The sequence below is a fragment of the Microcaecilia unicolor genome, chromosome 3, assembly GCF_901765095.1.
Source record: "Microcaecilia unicolor chromosome 3, aMicUni1.1, whole genome shotgun sequence".
NCBI lineage: Eukaryota > Metazoa > Chordata > Amphibia > Gymnophiona > Siphonopidae > Microcaecilia > Microcaecilia unicolor.
In genome coordinates this window covers 437,583,633-437,595,284 of record NC_044033.1, presented here as the reverse complement: position 1 = coordinate 437,595,284, position 11,652 = coordinate 437,583,633, and the positions used below count along the sequence as shown (strand labels likewise).

The 11,652-nt window shown below is 38.2% G+C and overlaps 1 protein-coding gene across 1 annotated transcript in view; it reads right to left on the bottom strand.

Annotated features, from left to right (window-relative positions):
- Nucleotides 1-1,836: 1,836 nt before the first annotated feature.
- The window catches only part of KIDINS220 (kinase D interacting substrate 220), a 386,704-nt gene continuing 376,888 nt past the window's right edge, over nucleotides 1,837-11,652 (bottom strand). The window contains exons 29-30 of the mRNA XM_030198900.1: nucleotides 7,555-7,788; nucleotides 1,837-5,525 (exon numbers count right to left, since the gene is read on the bottom strand). Coding sequence (XP_030054760.1) covers nucleotides 4,287-5,525; nucleotides 7,555-7,788 — 1,473 coding nt within the window. The 3' untranslated portion in view covers nucleotides 1,837-4,286. The remainder of the gene's footprint in view (nucleotides 5,526-7,554; nucleotides 7,789-11,652) is intronic.

Here is an 11,652-nt window from a genome sequence, read left to right as displayed (position 1 = left end):
TAAGTTTATCTTGTTGGGCAGACTGGATGAACCATACTGGTCTTTATCTGCCTCTATCTACTATGTTACTATCACACTGCCTATTATTTTGGCATAAATCTTATAATCATCATTTACTAGTGAAATAGGTCTATAATTCTGTACAACCTACAACCATTGATTCTTTATTGGGTATGGGGAGCACTGTTGTAATGGCATATGCAAAATGATCTTTCAGCATTTCTGCTTGTTCTATAAACTGGTTCAGTAATAACACCCTGGAAGCAGTTTATAAAATGTAGAGTGCAGGCCATCTGAGCTGGTGGTCCTTCTTGATTTCAGTGCTTTAATAGCATCTATAACTTCTTGCAAAGTAATTTGGGCTTGCAGTATTGCTTTATGATTATCATTCCACTGAGGGCGAACAAGCTAAGTTAAGAAACAATCTAAACTACAGCTTCAGGAGTATATAACTGAGAATACTTGTAAAATTGTTGAAGTTTTACCCTTGCCTGGTTTTTGCCCTGGATCTTGTCCTCTTTTTAAATAGCTAGTATTCCACTTCTTTCATTGCTGAGTACCGTTAGTGTGTTCTGAAAAGATCTCATGACCTGCTCAGGTCGTTGCCAAACTGTTATAAACATATTTTAAATTAGACGGTTGGGTAAAGGGAGTGCCATCTCTTCTTTTTGCTCCAATTCTTTAATTTTCCTTTCTAAATCCTCAGTTTGTGTATGTCGTAATTCAGGGGCGTAGCCAGACCTCGAGGTGGGAGGGGGCCAAAGCCCAAGGTGGGGGGGCATATTTTGGTTGCCACCCCCCTCCACTGCTGTAAAATCTTGGCTGGCGGGGGTCCCCAACCCCTGCCAGCTGAAGACTTCATCCAGCGCTGGTCTCCGGCGCTGCCACTTTGCCTGCCCTGCTCTCCCCCTCACATCGGGAACGCTCCTTTTAGTAAGTTTAATTTTTGTTTAGTTTTTTTTTTTTTGTTCTTTGAAGTATTTTTCGCTGCAAGTTTCTGAGGGCCCAGTTTATTAAGGTGCACTAGATAAGTGCCTGTTCATAGAAGCTATGTTAAGGAATTGAATAGAAGAATAAGAAAAATCTAAAAGTTGCGCTGAAACTATACGTTCCTGTTTTTGCTGAGCTGCATTAAAAAAGAGGGGACTTTTTTGAGCCGATGGAGGAAAGGGGGGGGAGGGGGAGTAGAAATGGTATGTTTGAAACTACTCAAATTTTCTGAGGCTTTTTCCTACCCCATATTCTAGGATTTGAAAGACTATCTTTGAAAAGAACATTCAAGTAAGACATTGACAGGAACATTGTATTAGATGGTAACAATTCTACAGTGGTGTTTTGCTTGAATTAAGGTGCCAAGTTATAGAATGAGGGGGTACTGTGAATGTACTCAACACATCCTCTTGAGAAGGCAAGTGCACCTGTCCTAACTAAACAAGTGACAGCACACGGTAAATACTGTGTCCTAACTGCACATCCATTCTGGTCTCATAACCAGTTCCCACCCCCTAACCTGGCACGCAGTTAGTGTGTTGGCTGTTTTTAGTGCATTATAGCCTTTAGCATAGGCCCATTATAATTGCTTAGTGCACTTTGGTGAACATGCCCCTAGGTTCTCTCTTGGCCTATCAAAGACTTATTTGTGGTTGGAATGAGTCTGCTACTGCTCCTTTTCACTCACCATCTGGGTTTACATCTTAGAGGAACTGGATGATATAGATCTTCTGTCAGGATGTCTACTTTATAATTAAGATAACAATGATGTCCCAGGAGTAAACAACTTAGTTTTCTTGGAAAAAAAAATACCAAGCTTGCTGAAATAAGAACTTAAAAACATAATTAACATGCTAATTTATTTTATTTTCTGTAACCATTGATACAAACACTGTTCATACTGCACAATTTCAAAATCCCAGAATACAGCAAATCTTAAAATTACATTAAAATGCAGATAATTGATCAAAATGGTTAGCATCAAGTATCCAATAGAAATACTGACATTGCGACATTGCTTCATCCAGAAATATTCTTGACAATTTGCACAACACAGTACAATACACTGTAAATGAACACATCCAATTTTATATCTTTATGCCTAAAATTTCAACATCCCCATTACAGTACTTTTCTAACCAGCCAAAAGCTGACAGTTAATTTAATGTTAAGACTATGAAAAATATGATAAACACTACACTTCAATCATCAATATGAGCAGTATGGTTTCCTTTTAACACCAAATACGTACAGCTGTTTAGTACAATGATAAATTCACCATAACAAATAACTTCAGCTAATCACATTTTAATTAGCAATGTATTCAGCTTACAGTTTCCTCTGTCTAATTGTTCTGTTTTGCTGAAAGACTTAACTCCACTGCTGTTTATGTGTTAGTTTGTTGTGACTAGGAACAGAATTAGAGAATGTAAGTGCTATGAAGAAGACACTAACTGAAAGGAGAAACTAAACAACTTGGAAAGGCTTCCTTAATTTTCTTCACCACATGGTCTATAACAAGAAAAAGAAGTTTTAAGTATTATTTCTAAACCTTCTCCTTTATCCGCCGAGCTTTAAAGACATGCAACAGCTCATTCTGGTTCTCGCACTACAAGTGGTCTTTGACATGGATAGTAAACCATAAATGGGAGGTGTCCCATTTCCCCTTCCCTATATTAAGTCAGAAACTGAAAAAACTATATATCCTGCTTTGAAAATAAGGGGGAACAACGGAGGAAAATATAAGCCAAATGGAATGGCCCTTTTAATGAGAACAGGAAGTAGTAATATAATAGTCTCTAAAGTGTCCTCTTGACATCTCAGCCAGTTGGGTTTTCAGGATATCCACAATGAATACGCATTAGATAAATCCTAAAAATTTAGCTGAATGTAGGGGCAAATAGGACAGGCTTGAGAACCAGTTTTCTAATAACTAGCTCTATTTTCAAACAACACATAATATGTATCCATCTAATTATTCTAGACTATTCCACGAATGTAGCACTGATATCAAAGGTAGACAACACAGACAGGACCAATTACACTCACAAATAGGTAGGATCAGCACACAAAACTTACCACATTCTTCATTAATTACCAAGTATTTTATTCCACTTGCTGGGAATTAACTATATCAAATGAACTATATTCATGAAGATTTCATGGTTTTGAATAGCTTTCATTGTTGTTATAATTCAAACAGATTCAATTAGTAATGCAGATTTCTTTAATTTTAAGTTTTGAAAACAGATATTTTGATAGCCCCATTTTTCATTCTGAATAAATTATTACTTGCACCTTCATCTTGGCAGGCACAGTCTTAAAAAAAATATTAACCATAATTTTAAAAGAAGAATTACATTTGGTGAGAACTGCTGAACCCAATCTCCCAAAGCTCTGAGTCCCAGACTCCTGTTTTACTTTCTGAACTGGCCAATATTACAGAGATGGCACACTTATTTCCTGGGGAAAAGCTGAGATATCCATTATTCAGCAGAGAACTACCTGCTAATTCTACAACAATGCAATCAATCTTCGGTGTAAGCTTGGATTTCTCCCCTAGAAATGGAAGAAGTTTTAGCAATGCTTCCAAAAGTTGGAATTGTGCCTCTATGGTCAGTTACAAGCTCATAAAAGTAGAAAACATATGGATCAATATTCAAATGCATGGTCAGTTTTTTATTTTTCAATGCCAGCTGCAGCATTTAAATTTACGTATATTCAGCACTGCTATCTGTAGAATGGCTGCGCTGATCACCACTAGCTCTATGGAGAGTGGTGGATATTCAGTTGTTATTTATATAACTATGCAGTTTAAGATAGGAGATTCTTTTTTTCAGGCTTAACTTTATACGCATAGTGTAAAGACAGATATAACACCCACATTCCATCCTCACTCCCCCAGAGATATCTGGATAATGCTAATGTGGTCTGTAAGAATATGCAACAGCACTATTTGGATGGTGTCTGTGAATATTGCTGCTATATGAATAAGTGGTTTTGAATATCAGGCCCATAGTTTCCTATGAAGTGCTACGGAGAACAGAAACTGAAAGGATAATTCTCAAATCAAGGTACAAAAAAAACTGCAGAGAAGACTGAGATGAAAAATTAAGAATTAGTTATATTTTCTAGTGAAGGCACAATATGATATGTAGCTTTTCACTTATAAAATAGAGAAAAAAGGGTGACTCACTAGGGAAAAGTATAGTAAATGATGAGGAAAAGAGACTGTGCATGAATGGTTAAATATTGGGGCTATACATATGTTAAATTTCAATTAAACTTTTATCTGTTTAGAGGATACTTTCTCGCTCTTCCCCAAAGCCTGCTGTACCAGAGGATGCAACAGTATGAAGTTCTGAAGCATCTTTGGAAAGCCTATTGTATGCAGGACAATGACCTCGCTTATGAGTTGTGCCTCTTAAGTTTTCATTTTGGACAACAGGCGAGTTGGAACTAGAACCAGGGATTATGATAATAGCAGATTCATCTTTATCTTCAAAATTTTGATTAGTTTGATTAACTAGACCACTGTTATTGTTCAGGGTAACCGTACTGGGTGTTCTGTTTAAGTTATAGATCTTCTGACTGGTCGGCCAGTTCTCTTCAGGACTGCTTGCTATCAGGCTACTCTCCGATGGGCTTTTCTTATCTTCTGAGCAGATGGACATACGTGCTAGACTGGCATCTTGAAGACCACTCAGACTTTGTGGTATTCCCCGCCTTCTTCCCAAACGGTCCTCTTCCAGTTCAATAAGATTTGCTTTTTCAAGCTGAGAATCATCAGAGCCTTCATTGTGGAGAGAGTGGTTTGGAGAACTTTCATTGGATCTTACACCTGAGTCTGAGGAATCTTTCTTGTCTAAGATGGCATCTGACAGATACTCCTTTGCTTTAATGAAGGTTCTTGTAGGCTCAGCATCATGCTGTTCAGAAGACTTTGCTTGTCTGTCTATTTTCCCTTCTGTCTTCTTGTCTTTCCCCTCCTTTAGAAGTGGGGTATTATCAGATTCCTCAGTTCCAGATTCATCTTCATCACTGGGAAGCTTCTGATAACGTTTGCCTGCTCCATGGAAAATATTCCCTCTTTCCACAGCTTTCTTTCCCAAAAGCAACTTGCTTCCACAGTGATCTGCTTTTTCATCTTCTTCTGTGATGGGATCCAAAGGAGATGCATCATTTGTGGAAACACCAGACGAAGTACAGTCTACATCTCCTCTTTTCTGTAAAATGGATTTCCTGCGTTCTTCCTGTTTCTGCTCACCATCTTTTCCTTTTTCATGTTCTAGACTGGAATGAATAGAACTCACTGATGTACTCTGACCCATACTGAAAGGTCCTGAGCTATGTGGGGAAGATCTGCCACTTACAGTAGTGGAACTCAAACCTCCATCTAGCTGTGCCATCTGAGCAATATATTCCCTATATGCATCTCTATATTCTGCTTGTACTTTATCAGTGAGCTTTGAGATTTCATTACTGGAATCCTGTGAATTAAGGCTTGAAAGACTTGGGGTTCTATGAGGCTGTGCCTGTAAAAAAAGAAAAAATAATTATTGTTAATAAATTTGATGTATATACTACCCTTTAAAAAAGCATGACTAATACAAAGTAATTTCATAATTAAACAAAATTATTGATATTACTCTCCTTTGGATTTATGTTTTATGCTTTTGGAGATTGTTTGTTTTAGCACAGTGGTTCCCAAACCTGGTCCTGGAGGCACCCCAGCCAATCAAGTTTTCAGGATACCCACAATGAATATTCATGAGAGAGATTTGCACTCGCCTCCATGGAATGCAAATCTCTCTGGTGAATATTTATTGTGGGTATTCTGAAAACCTGACTGGCTGGGGTGCCTGAAGGACCAGGTTTGGGAACCACTGTTTTAGAATATACTTACTTCTCAGTTTACTCCCATGATCATGAATCTAAGCCAGTTCTTGCACCTAACTATACATCCTTGACCCTTTTCATTTTTTGCTAGCTCACTGACGCTTATCTAATTGGTAGTAGCAGTAGGCAATAAACACGGAAACTGTGGAATTTTATTTTAAGATTAGTGGGGATAGAAAATTATATTCAGCGGCTGATGCAGAAAACACAGCCATGCGGTTACTACTGGTTGTACACCCATGCTACCTTCTGAGCAATGCAGGGAGCAGTTCAGCACGAGTGTTAACTCGCTCAGAAGATATGGCTGCAAAATCCATGTTAATGAGGTAATTACTCCCCTGCAATGGCTGGAAGGTAATAGCAGGTTTTGACGCACAGAAAATTTTCCACATTGTCTGTGAGGTCCGAAGCAGCACAGAAGGGTTGGTTGAGGGTGTTTAGTGGCACTCTCAAGCTAACCCACCTGTCCCTGGTAGTGAAGTAATGTGTGAAATAAAGACTATCAACTCACATGGTGCTTCCTTCATCTCTTGTTCTCTACAAGTTGTCCAGAGATGAGAGACGGTCTACATATGTTTGCTCATCTGGTGAGTTGTTTAAGGTTGTTGTGTTTGTTCTGAGTTTCTCCTTACTGCTTGTGTACCTAAATACTGAGGAACTGGACTGGATGCCAAGAGAGTTGTCTCTTAGCTCAGTTTTCAGTTCTCTATCTCTACTGCTGGTTGATGGACACAACTATCCCATAGTTCTGGAACAGTAAGAAACTACGTAATGGAAGTTTTAAAAAAATATATCAGGATGGGGGGGGGGGGGGAAGTAAGGTCAGGTCGAGTCATATTGAATTGGGTGGGAGGGAAGGGAAATTGGGACTGATGCAGACTATATATAACTGTTTTTTATAAATGTCATCCTTCCTGTTAATTCCTGAGTCAATTGCCGCTTAGGTACCAACAGGAAGGGTGACGTTTCTCAATGAGCAGCAGATTACTGCTGCGATTTTAATGTGGCAGTAATTTGCATGCTCACTTCTTATAGCGTGCCATGGTAGTTCTGGAGCGCTATTTTGTAGTACAGCCACGGCTCAACAGAAAAGCTTTCTGCATTGGGCCCTCATTGTTTTCTGCCACCAACTGTCATGTCTGTGTCAGTGCTTCTTATCTCAAGGTAAATGCTACTAAAATGATAAAGGCATTCAAGTCTGACAGAGCCCTTTTATACTTAGGCCTTTGGAGATTTCTTCCTGATTCCTTCAGTTAGCTTTTTCATTAGTACATACCAACAGATAAAATGCATTCAAAGGTACACAGTGGTTTCTGTTACTATCAGGTCTAGCAGAAAGCAATGAGTAATCGCTCCCTTTCTTTCTTTACTTGGAGTTTTCACCCTCATATTTCCTTTTGCTCTTCTTTTTTCCTCTGTTTTTCCACCTTTTCAAATTCTCCTTCCCCCTTTAAACTCTCTTTTTTCTCCCAGCTGTTCTCATTTTCCTCAGGTATTTATGTGGCTTTCAGAATAGAAAACCTCTACATCAGAGCTCCTGTTCTGATCTATTATTTTTATTAGAACATATTTATTGTTGTAATCCACTTTGAGATGATTTGGGAGACCCCCTAAATATCCTGACATAAAAACAAACAATACAAAACCCAGATCCTTGATAATTACCTGCCAACTTATGTTACTATGACGTGGAGCTTCCTCCAAACCAACTGTGTTCAATTCTTCGAAACTAAAACTGAGGTCGTAGTTTTGCCCAGAAAGATCTGTGTGAGGCAATTCACTGCTTTGGAGAGGGCGACGGACGGATTCACTGTAAGTGGCCACGCTTCTGTTGGGTTCGTTAACTGTCCGACATTCCTCAGGAAGCATTTGGCTTTCGGAATTTCTCATTTCCAGGAGCTTAAACAGAAAAAACAACAAAGCTATCTATCATTGTCAGAGAAAGCGAAAAAGCTTAATAAAGGGCATCTTTGAAATCATAGTAATTAAATCCCTCAAAAAACAGGAAATATAAGCATATGCTATATCTAGCTAGGACCTGGTATGCTTCTGCCATTCCATTTGATTAGAAGAAGCTGCCAGCAAATATTACTTGGACTTGTCTGTGAGAATAAACCTGTCAAGCCTCTTCTGAAACTGAAAGTAGAACTAGTTTATACAAAAAAATGTGTTCAGGTAAGATCATTATGATGCAATTTATGAGCAACTGTAGATATCGGATATGACACGCAGATCTAAATGGTATACATTTATTTTAATTAATAGCTTTATTATTTTAGTCTATTGATTATATTCATGAATACTGCAATTATTGTTTTCTTGGGATGTTATGATATTTTAAAGCAATGCCATGTATACAATTCTGTATTATGGATCTGTAATGAATCGGTTTATGTAGTTTTTTTAAACTCTATATCATGCTTTGTTCTATAATAGCTGGTAAGAAAGAAATAGTTTAACCTGTTAAGGTGTTATGTAAGCTACTGAAGGGTTGCCATTAGGTTTCACTAATGGGTTCAAACTGGTAGTTAGTTACTAGAACTTGAAAATGAATAAAAATCCATTTCATGCTCACTACTGAATGTTTTCATCCAGTTGTTCTGTTTTCATCTAACAGTTTACTCGTGTTTCTTTAGGTTTCCAGCTCAACTGAAACTGGACTCTTTTGGGTTACAAAAACCTTCATTGTGCAACTATTGTTCCCATCATATATCTGCTCTTGGTCCCTCAGCTGTATGGTAACCTGTATTGTAGAAAATCTTTAGCATCATAGCTATGTTAGTTGAATGTTCTAATAAATGCTTATTAGGTGTATCATTAGTATTATACTAACATTGTATTATATCTCTGATTATTTGAATTTCAGTGCTGTTAAATGTGTATATTTTTTATACTGTTTCACGGTAGTTTTATCATTAGGTTTCAATTTACAGTTTTTAGGTTTTTAGGTTTTAGGTATCGGCCTGCTTATCCGACATTGCTGCCTGGATGTCCAACCGCCACCTGAAACTGAACATGTCCAAGACCGAGCTTATCGTCTTTCCACCAAAACCCACTTCTCCTCTTCCTCCACTTTCTATCTCAGTTGATAACACCCTCATCCTCCCCGTCTCATCTGCCCGCAACCTCGGAGTCATCTTTGACTCCTCTCTCTCCTTCTCTGCGCATATCCAGCAGATAGCCAAGACATGTCGCTTCTTCCTCTTTAACATCAGCAAAATTCGCCCTTTCCTCTCTGAACACACCACCCGAACTCTCGTCCACGCTCTCATTACCTCTCGCCTGGACTACTGCAACTTACTCCTCACCGGCCTCCCACTTAGCCATCTATCCCCCCTTCGATCTGTTCAGAACTCTGCTGCACGTCTCATATTCCGCCAGAACCGATATACTCATATCACCCCTCTCCTCAAGTCACTTCACTGGCTTCCGATCAGATACCGCATTCAATTCAAGCTTCTCCTTCTTACCTACAAATGCACTCAGTCTGCTGCCCCTCACTATCTTTCTACCCTCATCTCCCCTTACGTTCCCGCCTGTAACCTCCGTTCACAGGATAAATCCCTCCTCTCAGTACCCTTCTCCACCACCGCCAACTCCAGGCTCCGCTCATTCTGCCTCGCCTCACCCTATGCTTGGAACAACCTTCCTGAGCCCTTACGCCAAGCCCCCTCCCTGCCCGTCTTCAAGTCTTTGCTTAAAGCCCACCTCTTCAATGCTGCGTTCGGCACCTAACCCTTACCGTTCAGTGAATCCAGACTGCCCCAATTTGACTGCCCCTATCGGACCGACTGTTCACTTGTCTATTAGATTGTAAGCTCTTTGAGCAGGGACTGTCTCTCTTTGTTAAATTGTACAGCGCTGCGTAACCCTAGTAGCGCTCTAGAAATGTTAAGTAGTAGTAGTAGTATTATATTCTTGGTTATTTTACTATTATGCTGTTAACAATTAATACCACTAAGGCACTTTACTCTTGTCAACACAGTCTTTTAAATCAATCTAATAATCTTGACTTCAGATTTCCGGTGTACCACTTCTTTACCACAAACGGAGTGTTTAAAGATAGTAGAACAAAATTTGATGATGAGACAGCGACCTCATCAAGTTCCCACGGAGTGTCTAGTAAGAATGACGGAAATAGCCTTATCCAATAATTTTTTTATATTTAACGGAACATTTTATCAACAACAAAAAGGTGTAGCAATGGGTGTAACGTGTGCACCCTCTGTAGCAAATCTTTATATGGTGGATTTCGAAAATAAGTGGATAGCCCAAAATCCATGGAAAATCTATATCAAAAGATGGTATAGATTTATGGATGACGTGTTTGTATTATGGGAAGGAACATTAGATGAACTGAATGAATTAAAAAACTGGCTAAATAAAAGAGATGAAAACATCACCTTCACCATGCAAGCGTCGGACATCCAAATTAATTTTTTGGATATTCAAATTTCAAAGCAACAAAACAAGCTATATACTAACGTATCCACCGATCGTAATACATTGCTACACTTTTCAAGTAATCATCCGATGAAGATGAAAGAAAGTTTACCAATTGCTCAATTATTGAGATACAGAAGAATTTGTAAAGATACAATAACGTTCAAAGAACAGGCAAAAACGTTGAAAGAAAAATTCGCACAGAGAGGTTATCCTGAAGATATAATTAAAAAAGCATATAAAAGAGCAAGATTTAACCATAGAGAATTATTATTATCAAAAAAGAAGGAAAAAGAAAAAACTGAATCTGATATTCAAACATGTGTGTTACGCTATACATATACTAACAATCAGGTTGCAAAAAGTATAAGAAAACATTGGCAACTAATGCAAATGCATCCAGCATTTAGCAATAAAAATCTTAGAATAGCATACACTCGGAATCAGAATTTAAAAGAACTACTTCAAGAAAAAAGAGATAATCAGGTAGAAATTAATACACCAGGACATACAAAGTGCGGTAAATGTAAATATTGTAAAATAATGAGGACTACAGATAAGTTCAAGAACCCAATAAATGAGAGACAATATGATCTGAGATATAGGACAAACTGTGAATCAACATATGTCATGTATATTTTGATTTGCCCATGTCAGAAAATATATGTTGGGAAGACGAAAAGAGCCTTGAAAATAAGAATGAGTGATCATAAACATAATTTCAAATTTAAAAAAAAGGGAAGCGCCCTTGGTACAACATAGTTTGGAAAGGGGTCATTTATTCATGGATTATGAATGTGTAGTAATAGATCACGTTCCCTTAGCCATACGTGGTGGAGATCGTAATAAAAAACTGTTGCAAAAGGAACAACGCTGGATATATAGATTAGAATCCTAAATCCAATGGGGTTGAACAATAAAATTGAGTGGAAAGTTTTCTTATAATATCAATGAAAAGGACGAATAGATGAGGAAAGAGGCAAAGGATTTCCCGAATATTCTGATAGGTTTCAGGAAGAAGGAACCATCAGGGCGTCTGACGTAATAAAATCACGTGATCGGCGCCATTTTATGAGACACATTCAAGTAAAAAGACGGAGAAGCTAAGTAGAGAAAAGACATAACTGTGAGTACATGAGATGTTATAGAGATATAATAAAATGAAGTAAACACAGCTAAAAATTGATGAAAAATGTTTAATTGCAGGGCACAAGAACTGGCATATAAAAGTTATAGCTCCAGATGAAGATGTTACGAAACAGAAGCGCACTGTAGAGCAAACCAGTGAGAAAGCCGGGAAGATAAGATAAGTGCTAAGTT